Source organism: Hypanus sabinus, chromosome 14 (genome assembly GCF_030144855.1).
Source record: "Hypanus sabinus isolate sHypSab1 chromosome 14, sHypSab1.hap1, whole genome shotgun sequence".
In the NCBI taxonomy this organism is placed as follows: domain Eukaryota; kingdom Metazoa; phylum Chordata; class Chondrichthyes; order Myliobatiformes; family Dasyatidae; genus Hypanus; species Hypanus sabinus.
Window position 1 is genome coordinate 54,947,028 of NC_082719.1, and position 15,912 is coordinate 54,962,939.

Genomic DNA, 15,912 nt, shown 5'->3' on the forward strand with positions numbered 1-15,912 from the left:
TGTTTTGGCAGAGCCCCTCCCTGTCGGGTCGGCGGGCTCTCCCCTCCCCCTCCCCGGCTCCCGCACATTTAAACCGTGCCGCCCTGTGCTGCCACAACCGGGAGTCTAGTGGTGCTTGTCGGTAGGTAATGCCACTCGGGCCGGGAGGGCCTGCCGCCCCGCGTCCTCTTCCACGTGCTGATGTCGGGGTGGGAGGGCCTGCTGCATCTGCTGCTCCATTTATTTGTATTTTAGATAAACCCCGACCTGCTCCTTTATTCGTAGGCTGCTGGCCGGGCGTTTGCGGATTTTGCTTTGTCGCAATCGTGAGATTTGATTGAAAAGTGTGTGAACATTAGCAGTCTGAATGTTCCGTGGGTTGCGAAATGCGCGCGCAGTTAATAATTTTTTGATTTGATTTAATGTTTCAGAGTTGTAAATTTTACGCAAGATGGAGAACATTGAAGGTAAATGAAAAAGTTTTCCTGTTTGATAATTTCTCCTTCGCAATGTGCCACCTTTTGATAATTGGTTACTGTATTGTCATATGTACAACTAGAAGGTTGTGCATTGTTTGCCGTGCGCAAGTTAACAAAGGTAGTTAAAAAATCAAACGAAATACTGATTATGTTGTGGTTAAAGGGAAAGTACAAGTAGACAAAAACAGTAGAAGGACTACAACGAAGTAAATTGAGCGATTGAGTTCATATGATAGGTCCGTACAAAAGTGATAACAGCGGGATAGAAACTGTCTTGAGTTGAGTGGTCTGCTCTCTCAATTTTGTGGGAGGAGATTCTGTTGAAACGCAAAGGAAGAGGAGAAAAGTTTTGCAAACTTTAATGTTGTCTTGGACTGCTCTCTGGCGCATACCTTGAAAGTTGAGGCTGTCCTGGGAAACTGTCTCGACCAACAGCTATTACCAATCCAGCTAGAGCGACTCTAGAGTGCAGGGCTTAAACGGCCTGAAATTATTTAAAAAATGATTTGGCTATTTTAAACACAAGCTTCTACAGATGCTGGCAGTAAAATGATGGAGAAACTCAGCGAGTCAGGTAGTGTCGATGGAGGGGAATAACACCAGTTTGTACTGAGACCCTTTATCAGGATTGGAAAGGAAGGTTAGGAAACCAGAATAAGAAGGTGGGGGGGGGGGTTCAAACAGACAGATGATAGGTGAAATAAGGTGGAGTGGGAATAGATGGAAGTGGTAAGACAGACAGACATACTTTATTGATCCCGAGGGAAATTGGGTTTCATTACAGACGCACCAACCAAGGATAGTGAAGAAATACAGCAATATAAAACCATAAATAATTAATAATAAGTTAATCGTGCCAAGTAGAAATACGTCCAGGACCAGCCTATTGGCTCAGGGTGTCTGACACTCCGAGGGAGGAGTTGTAAAGTTTGATGGCCACAGGCAGGAATGACTTCCTATGACGCTCAGTGTTGCATCTCGGTGGAATGAGTCTCTGGCTGAATGTACTCCTGTGCCTAACCAGTACATAATGGAGTGGATGGGAGTCATTGTCCAAGATGGCATGCAACTTGGACAGCATCCTCTTTTCAGACACCACCGTCAGAGTCCAGTTCCACCCCCTCCCGCCCCCAACATCACTGACCTTACGAATGAGTTTGTTGATTCTGTTGGTGTCTGCTACCCTCAGCCTGCTGCCCCAGCACGCAACAGCAAACATGATAGCACTGACCACCACAGACTCAGAACATCCTCAGCATTGTCCGGCAGATGTTAAAGGACCTCAGTCTCCTCAGGAAATGGAGACAGCTCCGACCCTTCTTGTAGACAGCCTCAGTGTTCTTTGACCAGTCCAGTTTATTGTCAAAGGGCTGAAGAAATAATATTGGAGGTCAGTGGTCCAGAAATGAAAGGAGGAGGGGAACCACATGGAGATGAGGTGAAAGGGTGGGTGGGAGAGTACCCAGAATGGGGAATAGGAAAAGAAGGAAGTTGGGGGGAGAGATTACCAGAAGATGGATAAATTGATGTTCGTGCCATTGGGTTGGAGGCTGACATAATGAGTTGTTACTCCTCCAACTTGAGTTTTGCCTCATGATGGCAGTAGAGGAGGCCGTGGATAGATATGCCAGAATGGGAATGTGAAGTCAAATTGAAATGGCTAGCCATTGGAAGATCCTGCCTTTTGCTAAGTGAAGTTTCCTTTTGGACGGATTGTTTTGGTCCCTGAATGGTAGTGAGGGAAGAGGTATAGGGGCAAGAGTAGCAATTTTCCCTACCCACTGATTTCCTTCCTCTTACTTAAACACTGTAAGTATGAAAGTGCAACACCTTGTTAAATGGACTGTTTTTCTTGACTGTAAGACTGTTTCTTCAATTTCATCCAATGATCTTTTTAAACATTTAAAGTTTAAAAAAAATTTCAGAACATAAAATAGGGAAAAAGCTGAATGAAGGAAAGACCAAGGAAGTGTATGAACTACTGGATTGTCCAGGACAAGTGTTGATCAAATCCAAGGACCAGATTACAGCTGGAAATGCAGCCAGGAAGGACCAAATGGTTGGCAAGGCTGCTATCTCTACCAAAACTACCGTGTCTGTCTTCAGACTACTGCAGGAGGCTGGTAAGAACAAAAGAGACCTTTGTTAAAACTAGATAGCTCCCTGAAAATGAAAATACACGGGGTGATGAACAATCTGTATGATAAGTTTGCCTCATCAGCCAAGACATTGGTTTGACTTCATTTAGAGTTCTGGTCAGCACACTGTAGGAAGTTAATGAGAGGATGCAGAAGAGATTCACAAGATGTTTGCCTGAATTGCAAGTCTTGAGTTATCAGGAGCAATTGGATAGGCTAGGTCTGTTTTCCTTGGAGTGAAGAAAGCTGAAAGGTGATGGGGATTAAGTGTATAAAATTAAAAGGCGTGGCTAAGTAAGATCGCCAGTAACTTTTTTCAATGGCAAGGGCATCTAAAACTAGAAGATGTAGGTTCAAGATGAATGGGAGGAGTTTATAAGGAGTCTGCAGGGGTAGATTTTTGTAGGCATCTGGAGGTATTGGGGGCAAGAACAGTAATGTTTAAGTCGCTTGGGCTACTACTTGAATGAGCAGGGCTTAAAGCAACATGGAATGAATACAGTAAAGTAGGATTGTTATCAACAGGCATCATGGTTGGTGTAGAAGTAATGGCCCAGGGAACCTGTTTCTAACTACAACTGAGTAGAGGAGTGTCTTGCTGCTTATTTTTGAAGATTAGCTTACTTGTCACATACGGCATTTGCAACATAGTGAAATGTGTTGCTTTTTGCATCAGTAACCAACACATCTGAGGATTATGCTGAAGGCAGCCTGCACAGGTCACTATGCCTCTAACACCAACAACTTCTAAACCCTAAATCAAATTACTTTTGAATTTAGGAGGAAACTCACTGGGAAAATGTACAAACTTCTTGTAGACAGCAGTGGGAATTGAACTCTGGATGATCACAGATGCTGTAGAACATTTGCACAAATTGCTATGCTAACATGCTGATTATTCCCATTGTTCAAAGGGATAAAAACTGCTTTTGAGAAGCAGTGTGGAGAAACAGCATTTGTTGCTGCGAATTGTCACATGATTCCAATTGAGTGGGTCTGCAGAAGAGTTGCCACTGGTTCTTTCCTGAAAAGAAATCCTGGTGTAAAAGAAGGATTTAAGTTTTTTCCTCCAAAGATGGAAATGTTCTTAAAGGTATTTGTAATACTTTCTCCCTTGTTCTTATTTTTTTTTTGCAGTTAATCTTTATATGGGCAGTCCTTTTTAGTCTCTTTTTGCATGAAAAAAAAACATTGTAATCATCTCTGCACTACAACATTAAATATGGTTTGAACAGTAGATTTAAATTCTAAGGCACAGAGTATTTTTAGTTACCTTTTGAGTCTCTTTTAATCTTTTGCATCCTTGAAATGTTATTTTAGAAACAATCGTAAAAAACCGGTAGAGATGATGCATGGAACCATTTTCTACAAACCTTGCAGTGTATTTATGAGCCAACAGTTAAAATAAAAAACTGATTTGGGCATAATAAACCAATGAAGTCTTCTAAGCTGTAAAATTTCATAGAGTATACAGGTGGACTCCAGGGACTCTTTTTTCCCTCAGTGATCTTATCAGATCACTCATCAGGTTGGCTTGAAGCTGCTTATGATATTTTAAAAATGCGTGATCAATAATAGATGGAATATAATCCTGCTAAGTGCAAAGGGGTGCAATCAATGAGAATACAAATAATGCAATAAATGGTTGTGCACTAGGGAGTGTGGCAGAACGGGCCTTGTCCAGGAATCCCTGAAGGAGTCAATGGTGGTAGATAAGACGTAAAAGCAGAATATAGGTGATTTCCAATGTCAGATGGGGTTTGGAACATAGGGCAGTTTCTAAGATTTAAGGGAAAAGTGTAGTTAAAAACATTATGAAGCTGTGCTTCGGCCACAGCTAGAGTTTTATGTGCAGATAGTCCCCAAGTTACGAATGTCCGACTTACAAACAACTCGTATTTACAATCTGAGGAAGGGGAATGCCATCTGCCATTTTAAGTCATTGCTGTTGACACTGTGAGTGTGTAACTTTGTATTTGGCTTAAATTTCTCATAGCAAGATTCACCCTGACTACCCCCCTTTTCCAGTCGGCTGGTGGCGCAGTGAGTTCAGTGCCGGCCTCGAGAAGGAGGTTCCCAAGTTCGAACCAGTGACAGACTGCTCCCGAACACGCCGGGTTGATGTCGAGCTCGCAACTTGAACTCGTTTTTTTTAAACAACACTGCCATCTCCAGTTTAAATTCCCACATGGAATATTGAGGAGGATCAAATACCCAACCCTAGCACAGCCCCCACTTGTCCCATCTAACCTGCAGTGGAGTTTAGGACCCAGGGAATTCAGTACGATGGCCCTTAGGACCCAGCAGACCTCGTGAGCTGGCGGAGGCCGGGACCCGCCATCTGCAGTGTTTCTGTTCCATTGATGGGAAGAGATCATGATTGGAAAATAAAGTTGAAATAATAAAGCGTTTGGATAGAGGTGAAACGTCATTGGAAAGCATTAGCCTGCAGTTGGTCAGTGATCAGAACAATTTTAAAGGATAAAGTGAGAATAATGGAGCATGTGAAAGGCCCTGCCCTGGTGAAAGCTACAAATATTACTAAGCAATGCAGCAGTTTAATTATTGGAATACAGGCATTTTTTAAGTGTTTTATATGCATAGAAAGGTAAAATACATACTATATACTAAGACAAATGTTTGATTAACTGATGCTAAATGATACCAGATATACTTGTTCTGACTTGTGTACAAATCTGACTTAAAGATGGACTCGGGAACGGAACTTGTTCGTAACCCAGGGACTGCCTGTATAGTTCAAATGACCACTCTCCCGGAAAGATGTAATTAAACTGAAGAGGGTACAGAAGGTTATGCTAGAATGTTGCCTGGGATGGAGCCTTTTGGTTGCTTGTTCTCCTTGGAACGGTGGCGAAACCTAGAGAAGTATAAAGAACTGAGGGCCCTGGGTTAGGTAACAGATATACCCAAGGCTAAAGAGCATCTGATTAGGGTAAGGATAGGAGTTTAGAGGATATCAAGTTTTTCCCCATCCTAAAGATGATTGGAATTTGCAATGGTCCCTGAAGGCAGATACTCGAGTCAAATGAGTATCTAGATCAGCATTTCAATTACCAAGACAAAGAAATCTTCTAACCAAGTGCAGGGAAATGGGATTAGTATAGATAACATAATCAGCATAAATGACCATCAGCATAAACTAATGATTTGTGCTGTACTATTTGACTTTAGAATGAAATTATTGGTGCTGTCATTTTTATAGTGGAGGAAAATCCAAGTGCTAATATTTGACAGGTGAGCATCTTAAGAAATAAAGTGACTAGTGAGGTTGAGGGATAAATATCAAATAGGGCAGAGGATCATCACAATACTGCCAGTGGTCTTTTGAGCCTTTTGTTAAAAAGTATATTTACCTGAGAGCAAATATCTGAAGGTCAGAACCTCTAGCCATACAGAGATCCGATTGTTCTATTGTCAACCAAGACTTGGTGCTCAAGCAACAAATAGTTTAATGAAGATTGATGCTAGGAGATTTTCATGTCAAATAACTAATTTGCAAGTTTCTTTTAGGATGATGCCAACAATGATCCACAGTGGTCTGAAGAACAAGTGATTGAAGCTCATTTTAACTGTGGAGGGCTGCAAATTGAACGGTGTGAAGTAGATATCATGAATCGTACCACCTTGGCTGTGTTTGAGATATTGGAGAAGGCCTGGGCAACTCAAGACTGTACACTTGTGGATATGAAAGTAAGTAATTATCTTCCAATGTAACAAAGCAAGCTGTATTTTTTGTATGAACTTATTAATAGTTTCTTTTTGGTAGGTGGAATTTGGAGTTTGTGCTTCTACCAAGGAGATTTTACTTGCTGATGTGATTGACAATGACTCTTGGAGATTGTGGCCTTTAGGGGATCGAAGTCTGCAAAAGGATAAACAGGTCGGTATTTAGTCTATAGATTTGAATTTTTTTTTACTCCCTCTGAGGAGTTGAGTGTAGCTTAAATCCCAGATCTCTATTTCACAACATGATCTCGCTCAAAGCTGCTAGATTTTGTCAGGGGCTAAGGCACCTGTTGCAAAGACAGCTGTGAAGAGATCTTGGATTGGTATAGACTGCAGGAGAACTAAAACAAATATTGCCGTAATTGTTTTTGTCCACTATGCTGATTATTTTTAGTCTTAGTGATTTCCTTATTTGTCGGTTTTGTGTTTTATAAAATTAAATCAATCTCACCAGTTTATTTTTCATTCATCATACAGTTCAACAATGTCTTCTAATAGAATAGTATTTCTGCTAGATTACAATTTTGAAGGGTTGGAATGCAGTGTAGATTCCTACTATGCCCTTTTTGTAAGCAATATTAGATGGATTTGGAGATTTCCGACTTCATTGTAACTTTGAAACATTGTAAATATTCATTTTTAATCATAACTGAAGTTGATAAATTTTTATACAGTATTGAAAAATGCTTCCTACTAGAGAAGTGTCTGGTAACTTGCTGTCATTGTTGTCATCAACTTAGTGTTCTTCAGATTTTTGCTTTGCTCATGATTACTTTTGAACTCCTGTATTGTTTTAGTGAAATGGGATTTAGCTGACTATTGTTTTCTTCATTTAAAAATAGTGCTTTCATTTTAGTTGCTTGCTAATTGCAGACATGGTTTGCAAGAGTGTTGCCTTTGAGTTTGTATCTTAATGTTACCAGTAACTTTTTAAAAAAAGAAAAGAGAATTTAATAGTTTGTTTTTTATGGATAGGCTGTGTTCAGTTTGTATTTTTGCCTTTTAGGTTTATCGTGATCTCAAAGAAGTAACGCCTGAAGCTATGCAAGTAGTCAAGAGAAACTTTGAATGGGTAGCAGAAAGAGTACAGGTATTTTCAAAGTTTCTTTAGTTTGTAAATCACTAAGTATATTTTTAATGGATGTTATCTGATTAAAGGAAGTTGCCTATGACCATGCATTGTTCAAATTTCCAGTCTTGATCATTCCATTGCTTTCTTGGATAGCCATTTATTATTTATTTTAAGCTCACTTGATACTGTCTGTAATTTCTGTGCTGGTCTGTGATAGTACCTGATCTAACAAACTTAAATTCTGGATCTATTGCTGCATTGCAAATGCATAAAATTGTGAATGTGTTAACAGGAAAACTTTCTGAATTTGATGTTAATCTTTTGCACTAAACTGAAAGGAAAACTACATTAACATTAATTCAAATATCCATGCAGAATCTGCTAGTGACAAACTTTTCCAAAAGAGTGGTGGTAATTATGGGATCCAGCAGTGATCTTGGCCATGGCCAAAAAATAAAACAAGCATGTGCAAATTATGGCATACCTTGTGAACTGAGGATTTCATCAGCTCATAAGGGTACAGATGAGACATTGAAAATTAAAGCAGAATATGAAGGTAAGCAAACTTTATGATTATACATGTTGTGTCTGGGGAATGGGGGTTAAAATTCTAATTCAGATTTTGTGCTACTTTAATGGGAATTTAAAAAGCCTAATTGTGGATTTGTTTTGTTTTACAAAATATAAACACAATATAGTGTATTGCACATAGCTGGGAAGGACATTTCAAATTCATCTCACTACAAGATATGGGAATTTTTGCATTAATTAGTTGTCTTCAGCCAATTACGAGCAATGAATCTGAATTGGCTGATGCTAAACAGTTCCCACTTGCTCTGTCTAATTTTATTTGAATTTTAAATTGATCTCTGCACTGGTATTTATGGGGATATATATCAAGTGGATTCCAAAACATCTACAGGCTTGACCTTGGAATCTCATAATCTAAAAGAAAATATCAGTTGCATTCCATTTGTATGCAGTTCTTTTTCATTCACATATTTGAACTATCACAAAGCCTGTCAGCTTAAAGAGCTGTTTAAATATACTTGTTCATGAACTACAATATTTTCTAACTTTTGCTTGTGGGTTTTTTTGCAGTCTTTAGTGATATATTTGATATACTTGAATGTTTCCCTTTTTTAGTTTTAAAATGGGAACTAAATTCTCTTGTTAGCCAGAGAGAAAAGCAAACTGGCAGAGGTTAGTAGGTGGCTTTGTTCTTCCATTCTTTCTAATTTTCTCTTACAATTCAATCAGAATTTTTTTTTCTCGTACAATTTTGTCTTCCACGAATTCCACCTTGGTTCATCAATGTCTTGTTCTAGCTGCCTCCCCAAGATTTCACCATTAACTTCTCTCTCCCTCAGAAGTTTTGACCTTTGGAAGAGGGTGGGGGAAGTATGAATGGGGAATAGACTATTGGAATCATTGATTTTTCTCCTCGAAGGTTGTGTTCTGTTTATCCAAGTCTTGAATTTTTTTTCCTAAAATTGCCAAATAGTCTTTGATACTAGCAATCCATTTTCTGTATTTGCTATTCTGAAGCATCTGCTGAGTTGCATTTAAATTGTTTTAACACTTGTTTATTTTGAAAGCCGTAACAAAATGTGGTTCTTTCTGTGTAGGTTTCCTTTGAGGAAAGACTACATAGAAATTCCTTAACCTGAAAGGAAGACAAAAGGTTAAGGAATTTCTGGTGCAATCACTTGTGTAAGCACAATGACAATTTTTCAATTTTGCACAGATGTTAACTGACTTGCATTTGGAGCAGAATTTATTGCTGACTTCAAGTACCTGGTGTTTTTTGATAATCAAGTACATCTACATTTATTTGCTATTGATCTTTAAAAGATCATTGTGTTGGAAGCTAGGTTTGACCACAGTAATGTCATACCTCCAATCAAAATACTTGGGAGTTTGTGAATTTCAATCCTTTTGAGGTCTCAATGTTGAACTTTGTTGATCACAATATATAGTATTTATAACTTAATAACACTAAATATCCTGATGAAACCTAATGTAAACCATTATAAACAATTTGTGTATTGTTGAATTTGCTAATTAAAATTGATTGTAAGTGTTGGGCTGATGTGATGGTCCTTAATATTAGATTTTTTTTTAGCAATCACTATTTCAACAGCATTGAGATTTGTCTTTTTTGTTTTACTTTCAAGGTTTAATTTAACCTATCTTGCTATGTGACCACAACGAGTAACTGTACATGTTGGTTATAAACGCAACAGGTTTATCAATTAAGTTGCAACAATACAAAAGAAGCAATAGCTTAACAGAAATAAGTGTTTAAGTTTTTTGATTTCTGCATTTTAACAATTTCCTGAGTTATCTTGCTTTGGGTGTCTTTTGCAGATCAACCCATCCACTTTTGTGGCAGAGAATGCTAGATTCAAGGTGTTTTTTCAATTACCAATTAAGATGTATAGTATGAGTTACTGAATCCTCCAAGCCACTTATTTTTAGGAACACCGGATATTTTCCTGTTGTCCTTCAGAAAGGGGAGATGTATGAAAATTGGAATATTAAACAAAGAACAGCTTGTCTAGCTGTAATGGTATCACATGCAGTACATGAAATTATCTTCTATTGATGCCTTGCTTCCACTCATATGATTTTTGCTTTGGTGTACAGAGCATCTGTCTGATGTAAAACTTTCTACAGGCATGTAATCATTAGGTTAATTTCTTTTGCATTCCTACATTTTGGACTTGATATGAAAGCAAAATGGATTTCACAAGAAATTCCTAGCCTTGTGGCCCCAATTATGGATCATAAGACAATATAAAATTGTTTTAATTGGAAAACTTTGCTTCGATTCTGTAAACACTATATGGCTATAACGTTCTATACATGTATATAGTAAAATGACAATAAACTTGACTTCGCATACTTGTACATTTCATTTCCTCAGCATCTCCTGTCTACCCAAGTAGCCTTGCTGAAGGTGGGAATGAAATGATGCTTACATAAAATCAACTTGCTGGGAAAAGTCGTCAGGTTGAACAGCATTTATGGAAAGAAAAGTGATTAATGTTTCAAGTAGAAGCTCTTACTTTCAGATTTCTGGCATCTAGTATTTTGATGTCCGTTTATTGATGTTGAGTTGATATTTCTCAAAAAAACATAACTTCTTGCACTATTCCCTTATTTAACTTCCTTCATAATTACTATTGCAATATCTGTTATAATAACTTGTATTATAGTACAAGATTAATTTGTTTCACAGGAATGTGGTGCTGTCAATCTTTAAGCCAGCTTGTGTTTTATTGGTTACTTGACATTTGGAATTTAAAATGCAAGTGGAGCTGACGATCTGAAAGAACTGGATCTCTAATAGCATTTTATTTGTTAACATTCAGGTGATGGTGTTCATACAGTATTTGTGGCAGTTGCTGGCAGAAGTAATGGTTTGGGACCAGTGCTGTCTGGAAACACTACTTGTCCTGTTATAAACTGCCCTCCCATATCTGCTGATTGGGGTGCTGAAGATATTTGGTCGTCACTGCGAATGCCTAGTGGTAAGTTGTTGAATCCTCTGAGCACCTCTTTAGATAATGTATCCAGCTTAATTTAGTATTAGTTGTTTTGAGGAATCTTGTTGGCCCCTGTCTTTATTAACCTGTGTGTCAAGTATTTTTGGTTATGATGGCTTCATTAGAGTGGACGTCAGACTGAAAGGGGAAAAATTGCAGATGCATTTTTTTGGTGGGTTTTTTTTGATCTACCAATATTTTCAGTGTCCTGGTTCTTGCTACATCCAAACTGATTCTATAATTTGATAATTACCCCCATTACTACTGTCTGTCATTTACAGTTGCATGTCCAACATTTTATACAAGAAAGAAAACAATCAGAACAAAATTAAAACAAAAGTTTGTGACATTTTCTGTTTATGTATTATATTTTTTCAACTTGTTGTATTATTCATAGGTGCTTATTATAGTTTACTTCAAAGCGGGCTGCTATTAGTATATTTGAGACCATGAGTTGTGTCTAGGCCAGGGGTTCCACAGACCCCTCAGTTAATGGCAGGGGTCCATGGCATTTTTTTTAAAAAAGGTTGGGAACCCTTGGTCTAGGCAGTGACCATGTAGAGATTTGTTTGCCACCTGCTTTAAGTTCTTGGAAGTTCCCCGAACATGTTCTGCATCCTGCTGTTTTGAGGGAAAGTGCTTTTGATTTGATTTTGATCTTAATCTCCTTGACCTGGAAAGTGAAGTGTGTAATTCACTATTCAAAAAAAAATCAGTGATGATGTCTTAATATGGTTCCTGATAACACTTCACTTAAATCATGTGATTGGAGAGAGTTAACATGTATTAAAGAAAAAATGTTGAGGGCATCTGAATGAGGTCATAAAGTTTAGAGTTCTAAAGTTAGAGTTAGTGGCCATGTATTTGGATTTTCAAAAAGCATTCAACAAGATGGCACAGGATAAAGAAAATTAGGGTATTATTGTGCTCAGTGTATTGATGTGGAGTTTGGAATGCCTCATTAAGAAACGGGTTGTTCTCAAAATTCAAAGTACTATTTATTATCAAAGTATACATTATACAACCTAGATCTTCTCCTAACAGGCAGCCATGAAACAAACACCATATGGGTTAAAAATATAAGAGAATAACCCATTAAAAAGGACTGTCGAACACTCAGTGTGCAATGGGGAGGGGGGAGAATCATGCAAACAAATAGTGTTTCTGAACTGAAGTCCCCAAGAGAGTCCTGTAGTTCAGCGCAGAGCTGAGTAAACATCATAAAGCCACGTTCTTAATCTGCCCAAACCTTGCCTTTGGCTCTGACACCCTGATCTTTCCAGCACCTTTTACCTTTTCAATTTGGCCTGGCTCCATCCCAACATTGGGTTCTGCTGCTTCAGGCAGTAATCTGAACCAGCCCGTACCTCGCCCCCAGTCCCTATATCCTGGCCCAATATAAAACACAAAATAATTGATCACAAGCTATTCACCCCCTTTAGTGTGACACACCAAATCATCATGGGTGGAGCCATTTGGTTTTAGAAGTCACATACTTAGTTAAATAGAGATCTGTTTTTGGAGACTTGTGTACAATTGTAGTAATGATACACCTGTATCTAGAAGGTACAGCTACTGGTAAGCCAGTATCCTGGCAAAAACTACACCATGATGACAAAAGTCTCCAAACAACTCCATTAAAATGTTATTGAAAAGCATCAGTCAGGAGACGGATAGAAGAACATTTCCAAGTCACTGAAAGTCCCTTGGCGTACAGTTAAGTCAGTCATCTAGAAATAGTAAGAGTTTGGCACAGCTGTAAATCTGCCAAGAGCAGGCTGTCCTCAAGACCATGCAAGAAGGGGATTAGTGAAGGGGGCCACCAAGAGGCTTACAACAACTCTGAAGGAGTTGCAAGCTTCAGTGGTTGAGATGGGAGAGTCAATGCATATGTAACACTTACCCAACAGGCTGGTATATGTCTAGGGGGAAAAGGAGATCCAGCCACTCGCCAACCCCACCTCCTGTACACGCAGGGGCTGTGGGAATCATGGTTATGCAGCGCGTACACACACAATATCAAACTCACACCAGATACGGTTATGGAATACACTTTAAAGAGTTTACTAAAACTAAAAAAGTACTAGACAATACAATATGAAAGAAAAAGCAAAAGGCGCCAAACTTATCAAAGTCCAAACCACTTCGTGCACAACCGTTGGAACTCAATTATTGAAGTCTTCTGGCCACCATTCGACCCCCTCCGAACTCCTCGACTCGCAGTTCAGGACCATCCGAAGTGGTCAACCAAACACATCTATCTTCGTCTCCTCTCCTCGGGGTACCTCCTAGCCTCGGACCCCCGCTTGAGGTCTGTTCCTCGCCCAGTTTACAGTATCACATCCTCTCTCTCTCACCCCCTCGCGCCGATCTCCCAAAAGCCCGCCAACAATAATTTACAGACTCAGAAGAAAAAACAACATTAATCCCAATTGGTTAACAAAGGAATACAATTCTCCTTATCAGTAAATTTTAACCCAAACAAGCTTCCAGCACTCTCTCGCAACAAAAACATTCCTACTTTTAACAAAACAAAGAAGCCATTCTGAGTAACATACACAGTAACAATGAAAAAGAAGATACCCCAGGTCCATAGGACCTGGAAGGCTTGTGGAGGTAGAGGGTAAAATAAATGCAGCAAAAGATGTTATTTCTAGTGAGACAATGTCCTCAAGCATAAAACCAAAGCAACAAGGGAATAGCATAAAAACAACAAAATCAATGTTCTGGAGTGGCAAAGACCAAGTCCAGATTCAATCTAATTGAGAATTTGTGTCTAGATTTGAAAAGGGCTGTACACTCCCGATCCTTCGCAATCTGACAGAGCTTGAGCAGTTTTGTGAAGAATGGGGGAAGAAAGTGCAGTGTCCATATGTGCAAAGCTCCCGGTGTTTTTAATTCAATCATAGTAAAAGTGGAGAATTGGGTAGAGGGTGGAGGTTTGTCATTTTCTTTGTGATTAAAATGTATTTTGTTCCTTGTGCAAGGTGGACATTTTCTAAATGTGCCATTTGTTTTCCTAGGTCTTGGCTGCTCCACTGTTCTGTTTCCTGAGGCAGCTGCCCTTTTTGCTGCTCAGATCTTTGGTCAATTTGACCATTTAGTGTGGGTCAAGCTACGGGCAAACATTTTGAAAAACTGGATCTCCTTGAAGCAAGCTGACAAGCTGTTAAGAAACATGTGATCAAAAAGTTTCAAAGGACACTTCGGTGTATCTTGCATTGCTCATTTGGTTTATACAACAGATTAAATTCAGCTAACAAATTAAAAGCAACATTACTGCAGATGTTTTTTCTCTGACACTGGAAATCTGAGATGATAATGCAGTTTACTCCAAAAAGACAACAATTATGTCTGGAGAAAACTTACACAATTGAGGGGTAACAGGGAAAACATTTCAGAAGGAAATTATTTCAGAACTTTATATCAATAGAATAGATTAAACTAGTAACACACAAAGCACTCTGCAAAAGTAACACAATAAATTTTGTAGTGCAAGTAAATCATGCAGTTGTTGATAAATGGGTTTAATCTAGCAAAGAGCAAACAACATTGTTAGTTGTTTTTTCACTGGATAACCATCAGGCTATCAGGTCTTAGTGACAGTAACCCCTTTCTCTGTATAACCCAAATATATTTAACTAACTTTGAACATCCTAGTTCAACAGAGATAGAGAACTATTCCAAGTAAATATAAACTTAAATTTCATATTAATATGCTTAACATTTGTTCTCAATCATTTTTACACAAAGCTTTACACTAATGCTTCAATTTCAACATGATGAACAAACACCACAGTGAACTTGCCTTTACAGGTATTCTGCAAAATTAATGAGGTAGATATGAGGTATGTTCCTCAAATCAGAGTGTGCACCAAAATAGTTTCCCATATATAAGCAACCTTAGCTGAAACATAGATACCTGTTATGAATGTTAAGCATGGTTAATGCAGTCTAATCTGGGCTTCAATTTGTTATTTTGAGACAAAAGTCCAGCATTCCATTCACCATTTGAAGGTTTTCTTAGCCTGTCCCTATATTATAAAAATTAATATCTGCAAACATTGATTCTCATCCCATTTCCAGTAAGTCCTCTAATATTTCAGACGTCATTCCATAACTCCTGCTCACACATCACTGGCTTTTACAATTCTCATTCAGACAGCACCACCACTTTAATCATTTACACTCTCTGCATCACTATCCATCACATTCATTCTTTCCAACACCAATGCCCGTTATCTGCAAATGAAATTTCAGAATTATCATCGTCTTATAGGATGTTAAATTTGTTGCGTTGCAGCAGCAATACACTGCAAAAACTGAAATTATTACTTGCAAAATGAATACTGTTTAAGGTATGTGTATCTGCAATACACAGACCAGCAAGGACAAGCATTGGTTACATTAATCAAAAACACTGTCTGAAGTTTCTTCTAATTTGGATCTGATTAGTTAGTAGAAAATGTGGTCAATTTGATAATAGTTAATACATGAAAATTTGACTGCTCCCTGCTGAAATCAGAAGCCATTTCCCACTTCTATCTCACATTCCACTGCAAGAATTTGCAAACTTTCCAATCCAGACTCTGATCTTTGGCTTCCTCTTCATTTGTTCTTTTGTACAATTGCTCTGGAATTGACAGCAGCTTTTCTGTATTAAGACTTATTCTGCCTAAATTCTACCATTCTTATAAAAGTGAAAATAGAAGTTCCAAGAAGGACCCAAAATTATCTTTCGAGTTTGCAAAGATACTGAATGTTGCTAAGAGCAAAACTTAAATTGAATGCTGAAGATCTACAATATCAAACAGTCACTGAACAGACACAAACCTGTCCATATTAACTGGTCTCCTTGGCTTCAGTTCTGTTCAGATAACAATGTTTGTCATAGTGCAACAAATATCACAACTTATTTCTTATTATCAAACAAAAACTGATGCATC

The 15,912-nt window shown here is 38.4% G+C and overlaps 2 protein-coding genes across 3 annotated transcripts in view; one reads left to right on the forward strand and one right to left on the reverse strand.

The window, feature by feature from the left end:
* Nucleotides 1-14,250, forward strand: paics (phosphoribosylaminoimidazole carboxylase, phosphoribosylaminoimidazole succinocarboxamide synthetase). Of its 2 annotated transcripts, none has more exons than XM_059989257.1 (10): nt 1-121; nt 411-446; nt 2,384-2,581; nt 3,511-3,689; nt 6,128-6,307; nt 6,384-6,497; nt 7,350-7,433; nt 7,791-7,971; nt 10,793-10,951; nt 13,990-14,250. In XM_059989257.1, exons 2-10 carry the CDS (start codon nt 431-433, stop codon nt 14,148-14,150), a joined length of 1,272 nt encoding a protein of 423 aa, XP_059845240.1. In that variant the 5' UTR covers nt 1-121; nt 411-430; the 3' UTR covers nt 14,151-14,250. The 2 variants fall into 2 exon arrangements, with proteins under 2 accessions (XP_059845240.1, XP_059845241.1); XM_059989258.1 differs by lacking the exon at nt 1-121 and adding an exon at nt 160-323.
* Nucleotides 1-15,912, reverse strand: part of ppat (phosphoribosyl pyrophosphate amidotransferase) — a 70,488-nt gene that overhangs the window by 49,944 nt on the left and 4,632 nt on the right. The window lies entirely within an intron of this gene.